Source organism: Pantherophis guttatus, chromosome 13 (assembly GCF_059756535.1).
Source record: "Pantherophis guttatus breed Tessera chromosome 13, ASM5975653v1, whole genome shotgun sequence".
NCBI classification, from domain to species: domain Eukaryota; kingdom Metazoa; phylum Chordata; class Lepidosauria; order Squamata; family Colubridae; genus Pantherophis; species Pantherophis guttatus.
Window position 1 is genome coordinate 20,859,041 of NC_142075.1, and position 14,529 is coordinate 20,873,569.

General features: G+C 45.5%; 1 protein-coding gene across 10 annotated transcripts in view; it reads right to left on the minus strand.

The window, feature by feature from the left end:
* CELF6 (CUGBP Elav-like family member 6) overlaps positions 1–14,529 on the minus strand; it is a 148,465-nt gene that overhangs the window by 26,211 nt on the left and 107,725 nt on the right. For 7 of the 10 annotated variants that reach the window (XR_015729797.1, XM_034432582.3, XM_087878161.1 and 4 more), the window contains 2 exons: positions 4,245–4,373; positions 1,452–1,531 (listed from right to left, as the gene is read on the minus strand). Coding sequence is in view for 9 of the 10 variants with exons in the window: in XM_034432582.3 (XP_034288473.2) it covers positions 1,452–1,531; positions 4,245–4,373 (209 nt within the window). In the remaining variant the exon portion in view is untranslated. The remainder of the gene's footprint in view (positions 1–1,451; positions 1,532–4,244; positions 4,374–14,529) is intronic. The other 3 variants (XM_087878159.1, XM_087878165.1, XM_087878163.1) reach the window with 1 other exon arrangement.

The following is a 14,529-nucleotide window of genomic DNA, read 5'->3' on the forward strand; positions in this document are numbered from 1 at the left end:
ACCACTCTAATGATTCGTTAGGCACATGAAAGGTTTGCCAGGTGTCCGCGTCTTATTGCAAGTCGAAATCCCATTTTTGTTCTTGGAAAGATCATAAAATTGGACAGGACTCCTTTAACAACTGCCTTGTTCATCACTTTCTTTTAACGACCTCATAATCCCTTGTGGGGTGGAGTCTGGGCAACTGAACGGAGCTAGGAGAGGGTTTAATGGCCGGATGCCCTTCCTGTCGCCAATGCGGAGTTATATTCACCAGATATATTCTCACTGTGCCCAGAGAGAGAAATATCTGCCTCTACCTAGGATCGAACTCACAGCCTCCTGATTGTGAGGCGAGAGCTCCACCTCTAGGCTATGCACCACTCAATGAAGGGAATCACTCATCATCATCTTTCAATGACTCCATAGTCCCTTGCGGGGTGGAGTTCTGGGCAATTGAATGGAGCTGAGTGTTTACTGGCCAGATGCCCTCCCTGTCGCCAGTGCGGAGTTTTGTTCATCAGATAATATTCTCATTGTGCCCAGAGAGAGAAATATCTGCCTCTACCTAGGATCGAACTCACAGCCTCCTGATTGTGAGGCGAGAGTTCCGCCTCTAGGCTATGCACCACTCAATGAAGGGAATCACTCATCATCATCTTTCAATGACTCCATAGTCCCTTGCGGGGTGGAGTTCTGGGCAATTGAATGGAGCTGAGTGTTTACTGGCCAGATGCCCTCCCTGTCGCCAGTGCGGAGTTTTGTTCATCAGATAATATTCTCATTGTGCCCAGAGAGAGAAATATCTGCCTCTACCTAGGATCGAACTCACAGCCTCCTGATTGTGAGGCGAGAGCTCCACCTCTAGGCTATGCACCACTCAATGAAGGGAATCACTCATCATCATCTTTCAATGACTCCATAGTCCCTTGCGGGGTGGAGTTCTGGGCAATTGAATGGAGCTGAGTGTTTACTGGCCAGATGCCCTCCCTGTCGCCAGTGCGGAGTTTTGTTCATCAGATAATATTCTCATTGTGCCCAGAGAGAGAAATATCTGCCTCTACCTAGGATCGAACTCACAGCCTCCTGATTGTGAGGCGAGAGTTCCGCCTCTAGGCTACCGCACCACTTACCAACTGCCTTGTTGAACTATGGAAATGTCTGGTCCCTTCGAGAACTATCGGAATGGCCCAGTTGCTAACGGTGCCATTGCACTTTTCCCTTTTGAGCGCATGAAGTCGTACCAGTGGTGGGTTGCTCCCGGTTCGGTCCAGTTCTTGCAAACTGGTGGTAAAACTGGCGGGAAGCTCCGCCCACCCACCCGGACATCATTATGGAGGATCTGCGCATGTGCAGAAGCTTCTGCATGCATGTTCGCATTGCGAACCAGTAGTAAAGGTTAGTAGAACCCACCCCTGAGTTGTACACTATGTTGTTCCTCCCTCTGGGAGTAGGTTTTGGCCCACACTTACCGGCATGGTTTGACTTCCGTGGAGAGTGCTAATGGCGGCTTGAGCTTCTGCGTGGCTTCCGTATTTGACAAAGGCACATCCTAGAGGGAGAGATTAAAAACTCAGTTCGATTCAGTTAATTTAATTTAATTTCATTAATTCGATTTATATGCCGCCCCTCTCCGAAGACTCAGGACGGCTCACAATACATTTTTAAAAAGCATTGTAAAAAACATTTCAAAATTAAAAACATTAAAAACTCATTCACGCCATTCATGGCCGGATCTCGCCAGATCACAAGAGCGAGATCAAGGGCCCCAGGCCTGCTGGAAAAGCCAGGTCTTCACCGCTTTTCGGAAGGCCAATAGGTTCAACTCCGTTCAGGTATCAATTCAGTTTGAAGGAAAAGCCGAGGAACCATAATTTTTATTTTTATTTTACTTTATTTTTTTGCCTCCGTAGCAATGTTCAAATTTTTCAAGTCGCTTTCCTTATAGTTATAGTTAGTTTACTTTATTGATTAGCCCCTGGGCCATATCAAAGTGCAGCGTTCCAGACACAAACTATTACTAAAATCTGATAAAAACAATTTAAAATGGAATATTTATAAAATACAATTTAAAATGAAATTGGAATAAAACACGATTTCAAATGATAGCTTTGATCAGCCTATAAGGCCATATCAAAGCACAAGGTGCAAAGACATATCGCCAATAAAATCTTATGCAAACAATTTAAAATAAGAGTAGGGTAAAATAGAGAAGCTACAATATAATTTAATACATAAATATATAAAATAGAATAAAATGACCTCAAATTATCTTTCGGTGTCACCCTTACAATCTACCCCAATCAGTCCCACAGGTAGGCAGATCTCAACCGAACCATTTTGTTTTAAGGACCATGCTGTGTTAAATTTTATTTTCAGGTTCTGGCTGCATATAAAGTAAGTTGTTTTGATATGGGGATCCCAGTGGGTCATTCATTTGGTATATGGAACAAGATACCTGTCTCTCACCCCCAGGGGTGAAATCTACTTACATTCCCTACCGGTTTGGAAATGCCCAAAAATCATGTCCAAATTTTTGACCCTCTGCACATGCTCAAAGCCTTCTGCGCATGTGCAGAGAGTCAAAAACAACGTCCGGGCAGGTGGCTGGAGCCTCACCGCTGCCACCGCTACCAGTTCGCCGAACCACACGCCGCCGTTGCTACCGGTTCGTGCGAGCCGGACAAAACCAAAAGAATTTCACCACTGCTCACCCCCTTATACAAGCAAGAGTCAAATAGGATATGAGCCAGATCTTCTACCTCTGCCTCTCCGTCCTTCGTTATCCTGATGGGAGCAGGAGAAAGGGGCCTCTCTGATCATTGTTTTTACTCCTCAGGAGCACCTGCGATTAATGCTTTTAGGTCCTTTGAAGTTGCAAAGCAAGAGTGAGGATTCTGATAGGAAGATTCTGATCAGAACCAGCTCAGACTGGCCAGAGACAAGAAGTTTACGAGGAGGCTGAACTTTACTACAGGTTGTCCTCAACTAGTTACAACCATTTGTTGATTGACTGTTTGAAGCTATAACAGCACTGAAAAAAGTGATTTATGACTGTTGTTTTTCCACACTTACATCCGTTGCAGGATTCCCATGGTTGCGTAATCATAATTCAGACAGTTGGCAAATGGCTCATACAGTGTCCCCGGTCATATGATCCTGTTCTGCGTCCTTCTAACAAGCCAAATCAATGGCCATGTTACTAACTTACCAACTGCAGTGATTCACTTAACAACTGTGGCAAGAAAGGTCGTAAAGCAGGACCAAATCTCACTTTACAGCTGTTTTATTTAGCAACAGAAATTTGGGGCTCAGTTGGGCTCAGTTGCGGTTGTACCTTGAGGACTGCTTGTTACCTGGAAACTCATTATAATGTGGCAAAGAACACCTCCAGAATATGCAATTCGACCTTAACAAGATGATGTTAGGAATATTATGGGATTCTATGAACTGTTACAGAGCACAAAGTTGGATACCCTTGGTCTTCACAATCCATTACGATAAAGAACTTGTGGACTTCAACTCCCAGAATTTTCCCAGCAAACAACATTGATGGCTGGAAAATTCTGGGAGTTGAAGTCCACAGGTTTTAAAGTGGACACCCCTGGTGTAGATCTTGGCTGTTCAGTGGGGTCTAGTGCATCATGCAAACCCAGAAATGGGGTTAAAATCCATAAACGGATTAAACACAGTAGATCAGATTGGCCCAGGTTGGATACTTCTTTAGACATCTCATCAATATCCATCAACCTTCTAGATTGGTCCTCCTTGCATAGTGCCATGTAGACTCCTAGTTGACAAACATATGGATCGTAATCTCAACTAACATCCCCAAACGAAAGAAGACTCCAAGGCTTGAAGTTCCTCAAAGTTCCATTTTATTAGAGATGTCCTATTGGCCCATCTGGGAAAACCCGAATCTGAAAGCTTCCAGGTTTTCCCCACCCAAAGGAAAGTCCAGGTCCTTTTCCCCTGCACCCACATGTCCATCACATGGTCCAATCAAAGCACCATCCCAATTGGAGATGCCTCCTAGTTCCAGCCCACCAGTGCAGGGCAAGATGACCTTGACTTCTTGAGAAAGGAATGTTATTATGACTATATATCACCCGTGATCCAAACAATCCCACCTCCCAATTTCCCACAGTAGTAAATGCGGCAGGCCTGAAGGCCCAATGCTTCCAGGCCTGACAGGCTGCCACCCCCCCCCATCCTACCTTCTTTCCATTTTTGACCTACCCTCCCGTTTCATCTGCCCCCCTCACCTTTACTGGCTCCATCGGGGCCTCGGAGGATGGTGCATTCTTCAATCTGTCCGAAGGGTTCGAAGAGTCGCCGGACGTCGTCCTCACTTTGTTGCTTCCCCAACATGCCTACAAAAAGCTTCCTGTCTTCTAAAAACAAGCCACCTCTCATTAGTCGGAGTAAGAGAAAAATGCAACGATCAGAGCCACCTGGAAGAAAGCTGGGGGTGGGAGTGGCTTTGATGCCCTAGAAGGGAGGATCCAAGGCATTGTCCAGCCAGAGAACCATGCCTTGGATCCTCCCTTCTCTTGGATCCCCCCCTCAGCTGAAACTGCCTTTGGATCTTCAAAAGCAGCAAAGTCAGTCACATTAGGAAGACACTAGAATTGGTCTCATCCAGGGGTGGGATTGAAAAATTTCATGAGGGTGTGGCCTACTCGGCCTCCTGCAACATGGTGTGTGTGTGGGGGTTTTCGCCCTCCCCAGGCTCCAGAGTCTTTCCTGGAGTCTCCAGGAGGGCGAAAACGGCCTGCCCCGGGCTCTGGAGGCACTCCTGAGGCCAGAAACAGGCCCATTTCCGAACTTCCGGTAGGTCCATTTTTCGCCCTCCGAGAGCCTCTGCTTGCACCCTACAGTTACCTGACATCCAAAATGGGCTGCATGGAGACTCCTGGGAGGGGAAGGGCAGGGTGGGGTGGGCGGGGTCAACCAGTCCTTGGAACAACCGGTTTGGCGAACCAGATTAAAATTAACATCCGGTTCACCAGAACCGGCTGAATCCCATCCCTGGTCTCATCATGTCAAGAGCTCAATGTTTCACAGTAAAAATTGCATCCCCAGTTCTGCATTTGTTTACTTAACTAACCCATGGAGGACATCGCTGTCCTACAGTCTTCCATCAGCTAGCAGAGTCTGAAATGGCAATGACACACTTCTGTCTGCTTTCATGGTCAAGTAGACCACATGGATGTGGTCTAGAGATAATGGTCACCAAGAAGTCCTTAGGGCTTTCTGGGCTCTGTTGTTGGCTTGCTCAGAGAGCATCAAGAACCCCACAGATCAATCCTGAACTACATATATTCTCTTCTATCGTGTAACGCAGTGAGCTCCTGTTCCTTGTCCCAGCTTCTGCCAACCTAGCAGTTCGAAAGCAGGTAAAAAATGCAAGTAGAAAAATAGGACCGCCTTTGGTGGGAAGGTAACAGCGTTCTGTGCGCCTTTGGCGTTGAGTCATGCCAGCCACATGACCACGGAGACGTCTTTGGACAGCGCTGGCTCTTCGGCTTTGAAACGGAGATGAGCACCGCCCCCTAGAGTTGGGAACGACTAGCACGTATGTGCGAGGGGAACCTTTACCTATCGATGGTGGGATTGTTGCAACATGTTCTACATGGGGTTGCCCTTGAAAATCATTCAGAAGCCACAGCTGGCTCAAAATGCAGCGGTGTGAATGATGGTCACTTCTTGTTATGCCCATCTGTCTTTATGCAAGCTACATCGATTCCCAGTCGGCTTCTGGGTACAATTCAAGTTACTACCTGGTAACCTACAAAGCCTTCACGGCATAGGTCCTGGTTATCTGAGGGGCCACCTATCTCCCCTTATTTTTGCCTGCCTGGTTTGCCCTCCAAAACCAATGAGGAGGAAGAAAGCCATTTGGCCATGAAACCTGGAATCTGGGCTTATCCAGAACTAAGGTCTGATTTATGTGGCAGTGGTTTTCTGAATGCACCAACCAGTGCTGGGATTCAGCCGGTTCTCTCCGAATCGCGCAAACCGGTAGCGGCGACTGCGGGAGGCTCCGCCCACCCACCCGGACGTAATGTGTGACTACTGCACATGCGCAGAAGGCCATGAGTATGTGCAGAGGTGGCGCGGGCGAGCGAAGTGAGCATGCACGCACGCTCTCCTTTACAAACCGGTAGGGAAGGTAAGTGAATCCCACCTCTGACACCAACCCTGGCAGAATTCCCACAACCCACTAAAAAAGTTTGGTTTACAAATCACAGTAGCTGCATTTGCATGAAATGTGAAGCAGAACTTCACATAACGCCTCAGCATGAGATGGGGGAGTGTCAGGTTTCGATGTCCTCTCAAATAAATTGCACTCCCAAACAATTAATCTTTGCTGAAATATTCCATTTATTGAGTACAACAGATCTGGCCCCGACTTCGTCGTAGCCGATACTAACCCTCTGACCCCCAAACCCTTCCCTTTCCGTTCCCCAATTCTCATCTTCTCATTGGCCATCTTCCAAATCAGTCTCCCCAGCTTCTGAACTCACCCCACAGGAATGTTCCCCCCACCATCCCATCTCCTAGGGGATATTATCTACAGAGAAAATAAGTAGGTGAAAAGTCAAGCCTCGTCTCCTCCTTTTTATGGCAGCATCAGAATGTTTGAGTCACTCTCTCATGTGGGGAAAGGCAAAGGAGGAAAACGAAGAATATGCTGGATATCTGGACTCCCAACAGTAAGCATGAGATGGCAACATCTTGTGGCAGAGCCCAACACAGAAAGAAGAAGAGTGAATTGGCCTGTTCTCCAAAGTACCGGAAGGCAGGACAAAAAGCAACTGGTGTCAGTTTTGGAAGCCATATTAGGCAGCTTCCATGCTGCCAACTGGTAGAAGATCATTCAAGAGAGATCCGACCTGGAACTAAGGAGGAATTTCTTGTGCAAATAATTTTGGGAAGCTGTTTTGGGAAGCAGCACCAGAATATTGATCTGGATCCAATGCAGTGAATGCTGAAGGACCCTCTTCCTGCACCGGGTTGATTGGGCCCACCTATTTCAAGAGTGATTCCAATCAGTAATGGGTGCTCCATCACTGGAGGTTTTCAAGAAGAGATTGGACAGCCCTTTGCCCAGAACGTTATAGGATCTCCTGGCATGGACTAAGAAGACCTCAAAAGTCCCTTCCAACTCTGTTTGTGATTCCATAATTCTGTAATTCCAAAGCACTTGGGGGGACAAGACAAGAAGCAGTGGGTGGAAGGTCATTCAAGAGAGAAGCAACCTGGAATCAAGAACATTTCTGACAGTGAGAACAATTAATCAGTGGGATGGCTTTGCTTTCAGAAGTTGTGGATGCTCCATCGCTGGAGGTTTTCAAGAAGAGATTGGACAGCCCTTTGCCCAGAACGTTATAGGATCTCCTGGCATGGACTAAGAAGATCTCAAAAGTCCCTTCCAACTCTGTTTGTGATTCCATAATTCTGTAATTCCAAAGCACTTGGGGGGACAAGACAAGAAGCAGTGGGTGGAAGGTCATTCAAGAGAGAAGCAACCTGGAATCAAGAACATTTCTGACAGTGAGAACAATTAATCAGTGGGATGGCTTTGCTTTCAGAAGTTGTGGATGCTCCATCGCTGGAGGTTTTCAAGAAGAGATTGGACAGCCCTTTGCCCAGAACGTTATAGGATCTCCTGGCATGGACTAAGAAGACCTCAAAAGTCCCTTCCAACTCTGTTTGTGATTCCATAATTCTGTAATTCCAAAGCACTTGGGGGGACAAGACAAGAAGGTCATTCAAGAGAGAAGCAACCTAGAATCAAGAACATTTCTGACAGTGAGAACAATTAATCAGTGGGATGGCTTTGCTTTCAGAAGTTGTGGATGCTCCATCGCTGGAGGTTTTCAAGAAGAGATTGGACAGCCCTTTGCCCAGAACGTTATAGGATCTCCTGGCATGGACTAAGAAGACCTCAAAAGTCCCTTCCAACTCTGTTTGTGATTCCATAATTCTGTAATTCCAAAGCACTTGGGGGGACAAGACAAGAAGGTCATTCAAGAGAGAAGCAACCTAGAATCAAGAACATTTCTGACAGTGAGAACAATTAATCAGTGGGATGGCTTTGCTTTCAGAAGTTGTGGATGCTCCATCACTGGAGGTTTTCAAGAAGAGATTGGACAGCCCTTTGCCCAGAACATTATAGGATCTCCTGGCATGGACTAAGAAGACCTCAAAAGTCCCTTCCAACTCTGTTTGTGATTCCATAATTCTGTAATTCCAAAGCACTTGGGGGGACAAGACAAGAAGCAGTGGGTGGAAGGTCATTCAAGAGAGAAGCAACCTGGAATCAAGAACATTTCTGACAGTGAGAACAATTAATCAGTGGGATGGCTTTGCTTTCAGAAGTTGTGGATGCTCCATCGCTGGAGGTTTTCAAGAAGAGATTGGACAGCCCTTTGCCCAGAACATTATAGGATCTCCTGGCATGGACTAAGAAGATCTCAAAAGTCCCTTCCAACTCTGTTTGTGATTCCATAATTCTGTAATTCCAAAGCACTTGGGGGGACAAGACAAGAAGCAGTGGGTGGAAGGTCATTCAAGAGAGAAGCAACCTGGAATCAAGAACATTTCTGACAGTGAGAACAATTAATCAGTGGGATGGCTTTGCTTTCAGAAGTTGTGGATGCTCCATCGCTGGAGGTTTTCAAGAAGAGATTGGACAGCCCTTTGCCCAGAACATTATAGGATCTCCTGGCATGGACTAAGAAGACCTCAAAAGTCCCTTCCAACTCTGTTTGTGATTCCATAATTCTGTAATTCCAAAGCACTTGGGGGGACAAGACAAGAAGCAGTGGGTGGAAGGTCATTCAAGAGAGAAGCAACCTGGAATCAAGAACATTTCTGACAGTGAGAACAATTAATCAGTGGGATGGCTTTGCTTTCAGAAGTTGTGGATGCTCCATCACTGGAGGTTTTCAAGAAGAGATTGGACAGCCCTTTGCCCAGAACGTTATAGGATCTCCTGGCATGGACTAAGAAGACCTCAAAAGTCCCTTCCAACTCTGTTTGTGATTCCATAATTCTGTAATTCCAAAGCACTTGGGGGGACAAGACAAGAAGGTCATTCAAGAGAGAAGCAACCTAGAATCAAGAACATTTCTGACAGTGAGAACAATTAATCAGTGGGATGGCTTTGCTTTCAGAAGTTGTGGATGCTCCATCGCTGGAGGTTTTCAAGAAGAGGCTGGACAGCCAATTGACTGGGATAGTATGAGGTCTCCTAGCTTCAGCAGGGTATGTGTGTGTGTTGGACTACAAGGCTTCTGAAGTCCCTTACAACCCTATGATTCTACATTCTATGGAAGGCAGCAACAGGTAGAGCACCGAGGCCCCGTTCTGAATCGACTCACGGTGGAGCAATAAATAGGGCAGATGGAGAAAGACTGGCAGATCTGAAGGTTACGGGAAGCACGCCTCCCTATGTGCGCGCGCCAGAGGAAGAGACTATTAAACAACGTAACAAGCTCCTACGTGGTTATGATTGACTTCCCCAATAACCTACCCTTCCTGGCTTTCTCAAGGGTCATAAATAACCAAAACCTCATTGCAGCCTCTGTAAATAATGACCCGTTCATGATTATTGCCAGCATCTGTCTCTTCTCGTGCTCTCCGCCAGCGTTAGGCTTTAATGGCATTTGACACAAGAGATAAGGTGGCCTCTCTTTGCAGCCTGGGAAATAAATAAATAACAGCCCGGCACGGCGGATGCTTTGTCCGTGGAGAGGCCGAGGAAATTAGTTAAGGGATCGGGTTTCATCCATCCTCTCCTTAAATATAAAGCCACTCTCTTTTCGAAACCAGAGCAAGCTACAGGAGCAACAATTGTGTTTTCTTGGGATTGGAGGTGTGGGGGTGGGGGGAGCTTCAATTTCCTTTCTTGCATTTCTTGCAGAAATCTGTGGGTTGAAAACAACAAATAGGGCCTGCAACCGTGCAATCTGAGACCAACCCCCTACTTTTAATGCTGAGTCCATGTACAAAGGGGGTGGGGGACGAAGACTGCAATTGCACAGTTGCAAATGCCTTCTAGAATTTTTTACACACCTACGCACTCTCTAGAGATGTCCTGCTTTTTTTGGGGGGGGGAGGCTGGTCTAACTTGCTTACTTAGTCTTAACTTTAGTGTCAGGGTTCCAAGTAATACACCCATAGCAAACAGAACTCCGAGACAAGTAGGTTCCTCAAAGATTTTGAGGCTCCAGGCAGGGGTGAAATCCAGCAGGTTCTAACAGGTTCTGCAGAACTGGTAGCGGAAATTTTGAGTAGTTTGGAGAAACGGCAAATACCACTTCTGGCTGGCCCCAGAGTGGGGTGGGAATGGAGATTTTGTAGTATCCTTCCCCCTGCCATGCCCACCAAGCCATGCCCACAGAACCGGTAAGGGAAAAAAATTGGATTTCACCCCTGGCTCCAGGGATGCAATTAGTTTGTTTTTAGGCGGCTTAATGAATTGTACGAACCCAATCCAATTGCATGAGGTTGAGTGTCTGAAACTCAGAAAATGGGTTGATTTAATCACCGATGAAATGTGTCACATGGGTTCGCATAGAACACATGGCCTTAAAAAAGAATGATACCCATGTTATCATGTAACTGCTGCCTGTGTGGCTTTGCCCCTTGATGCCTGACGCAAGTATGTACATCAAATGCTACGACTATGGTTCACCATCCAGAGTCACTTCTCATGAAATGGGCAGCTATGGCCAGGAAATCCAGGCATATCAAAAGAATACAAGGATGTATCACAAGCTTAAGCACTCTACAAGAATCTGAACTACTGACAGTCAAAACAAGTTGGCAGCAGGATTTCCCAATCTGGGAACCAAGGTTGTCCAAATGAGTACAGGTTTATTCCCTGCTAGCGTTCTACAAGAATCTGAACTACTAACATCCAAGGCAAATTGACGGTAGATAAGAATCAACAGAAGTTAAAGGGGGTCAGACTTAGATCTCTTGTGAGTACGAAAGGATTCAAGGCTGATGACAGATTTGATCTCTCCCTCAACCTGGTCATCTCCTACAGCTATATAGATTTGTTGAATGGAGGAACAAACACAATGCAATGCGTTTACTTGCGTCAGGCAACGAGGCACAAATGCATGAAGGCAACGTTTGCATGACGATGTCATCATGCATGTATTGACACCATTGTGGTTTGTAGACCTGTAGGTTGAGTGTGTAGTGCTTAAGTGTGATCTGACATATTTTAATCTCCCCCTCCTTGTCCCCCAACCCTGTGGAAAATCCTACAGAGGTCCAGATCAAAAGCTAGAAATAATTCAAGTTGTGTGAATGGAGATGCAACCTATTATCTGTTCTCAGTATAGAGACGGTTACTACCAAGAGATGATCTGTTCAATCAGCTACTCTGGGACTCTCTGCTCACAGCAGCTTCACAACCACGCAGCTGTTCTTTTTCAGGAATCTCTATTTTTAAAACACACATAAATTGGGCAATTTTGCAGCCGAGCTACTTTGAAATGGACAGTAATCCTTTGAACAGCTCTTCAAAGAGATCTCGGTCTATTGTTACACTGAATGTACAGTATCCCATGCTCCTCCTTCATTTCGTATGTCGGTTTCTTATTCTGTGCCTGCTCTCCCTTTTTTTAAGTATGAAGAACTGTTGAGTTGGACAAAGCCAATTCTAGAAGATTGTATCAGCTGTAATGGGAAGCTTTTGAGTTTCCGTTGCCCACTCTTGATTTTATTTCGATGGACTGGTTAGTTTGATTTCTCTCCTGCCTTTCTTATTTACATTGTTGCACTGAATTTATATACCATGTGTCCCCCAAAATAAGACCGGGTCTTATATTAAGTTTTGCTCAAAAAAAAAACGCATTAGGGCTTATTTTCTGGTTAGGTCTTATTTTGGGGGAAATATGTTACTAAATGCATCCATCTGGCTGACAATCTTAACTGGGCCTTATTTTGGGGGTAGGTCTTATATTATGAGCATCCTGAAAAATCATGCTAGGACTTATTTTCTGGTTGGGTTGTATTTTCGGGGAAACAGGGTATTATATTAAGAAATCAAGAAACTACATTTCTTCCAAGCAGTTTTCATCATTATTCTCATTTTAGTTTCATGCTTATAACTCTGCAAGAAAAGCCAGTCTCAAAAGTCATAGGATCATAGAGCTGGAAAGGATCTTAGAAATCTTTTAGTCCAATTCCCTGCTTAAGCCAGGAGACCTTATACTATCCTGCTCAAATGGTTGTCCAGTGTATTTTGGAAAACCTCCAGTGATGGAGCACACACAACTCATTGTTCTATGACTTCATAGTACTTAACTGTCAGGAAATTCCTTCTTGTTTCCAGGTTGGGTGTCTCTTTGATTAGCTTCCACCTGTTACTTCTTGGCCTGCCCTCAGGTGCTTTGGAAAATAAGTCAACCCCCTCATCTCTGTGACAGTCCCTCAAGTACTGGAAGACAGTTATCATGTCTCCCTGTAACTGGTTCCCAATGACTGGTTCAAAATCTTCAAATACTCTGAACGGGGATTTCTCCTCTTGATCCAACAGTCTAATAACTGCACCACACTGGCTAAGATTGCTACGAACCTCTTCACAAACACCCACCCACAAGAAATCTCTCCTTGAAAATCTTTAAAGAAGACAAGGATTTGTCTACGGAGGTTCTGGAGCTTTCATTGACGTTCCTCACCTCTACGCCCTCCACTTGATCTTACCACACTTGCAGAACTGGTTATTCCAGACTACCCTTGCGGTTAGCTATCACCCCATGAATTTGACACGCATGAAATGCCTTCCTGCAGGATGGCTCATGTCCAAAACATTGGCAACCATGGGCTGAAAGATGGAGTGGGTTGTCTTCTTAGGAAGGATATTGTTTTTCTCCTCCTTCTCCGAAGAACCTGGCCAAAACTGCTATCTTGTTCTAGCCATTGATTTTTAATCCCTCACCAATTACATTCTGTAAGTGGGTAATTTATTTCCTAGTTCCCTCTGGGATACCTGGAGCTTTTGCTGGCACTAGCTGAGTTGTGTTTAATAACTACATCTCTTTTTGGAAGAGATTGTTATTTACCCTGCCCAGGCATCAGAACCTGGGAATAAAAGACCAATCCTTGTGCACATTCGACTCTAAGCAGAACCCTGGGGAACAAGGTGCAGGGACCGAGGAGGAGAGGAAGGAGAAATTTCAGATGAGAAGTCAACCAAGGTACACCTTGGATACAAGCCATTCAAGTAGCAAGAGTAGCTGGGAAACTGGGACATTCCACTCGTTGATCAAAACTATAACTCCCAGGAGCTCCAACCAGCTCAGCTGCAGTTGAACAATGCTGAGAACTGTATTTAGTAAGACCTAGAGCAGAGGTCTCCAAACTTGAGAACTTTAAGACTTGTGGACTTCAACTCCCAGATTTCTGGGAGTTGAAGTCCACAAGTCTTAAAGTTCCCAAGTTCGGAGAGCCTTGATCTAGAGGCCCAAGAGGTTCCTCATCTCTGCAACTAAGACATTATTTTCTGCAAAAAGAGGTTGAACTCCAGAGATTCAACAAGAGGAGATGGTTGCAAATAGACCTTGAATGTGTAATTGGGAGGTCTTCTACTTCGGGATTCTGTAATCCCCCTCCTCATTGTCAGGCAAACAGAGAGACTTTTTGGAAAAGTGGACAGACTGTGCTAACTCATCTCCAGCTAGCTGCCCCAAATCTTAAATAGCCACACATATAGTGTGCCAATACATTGCAACCTCCTAGTAGATAGAATAGATAGATAGAATTCTTTATTGGCCAAGTGCAGTGGTGGGATTCAGCCAGTTCGGGAGAACCGGTTGTTAACTTTCTAAGCAGTTTGGTGAATTGGTTGTTGGAAGAAATCATTAGGGCAGAGAACCGGTTGTTAACTTATTTGAATCCCACCACTGGCCAAGTGTGATTGGACACCCAAGGAATTTGTCTGGGTGCATAAGCTCTCGGAGTACATAAAAGAAAAGATACATCGTCAAGAATCATAAGGTACAACACTTGTAATACTGTAGTGTGTGAAGGCCAGCACCAGCTAAAGAACTGGCAGCTGTGATTTCACGTTAGTGCATATATAAATGCTACCACTAATAATATCATCAAACAACATCTGTCTCTCCTAGGTCCTTAAGGAAGGACTCGATAGGTGGCTAAAAAGGCCAAATCCAATCCAAACATCAGGCTGATGGTGGGCTCCCCCGTTATCGCAATAATATCAACGGTAATCTTTCAAGAGATCCATGCAAAACCAGGCCAACTTGCATTTCCTTTTGCTCACACTGATTGCTTTGTTCTAATTGAAAATGGAAATGATCTTAGGGAAGGTTTGGAACAGGGGTGGCATTGCACTTACTTTCCCTACCGGTTCACAAATGTGGAGTGCGCGTGGACATGTGATCGCTATGCTCACACGCGCCCCATCCACGTGTGTGCCTGGCCTTCCACACATGTGTTTTGCTGGTGCGTGCGCCAGTGGTGAAATCTAAAATTTGTTACTACTGGATCTGTGAGTGT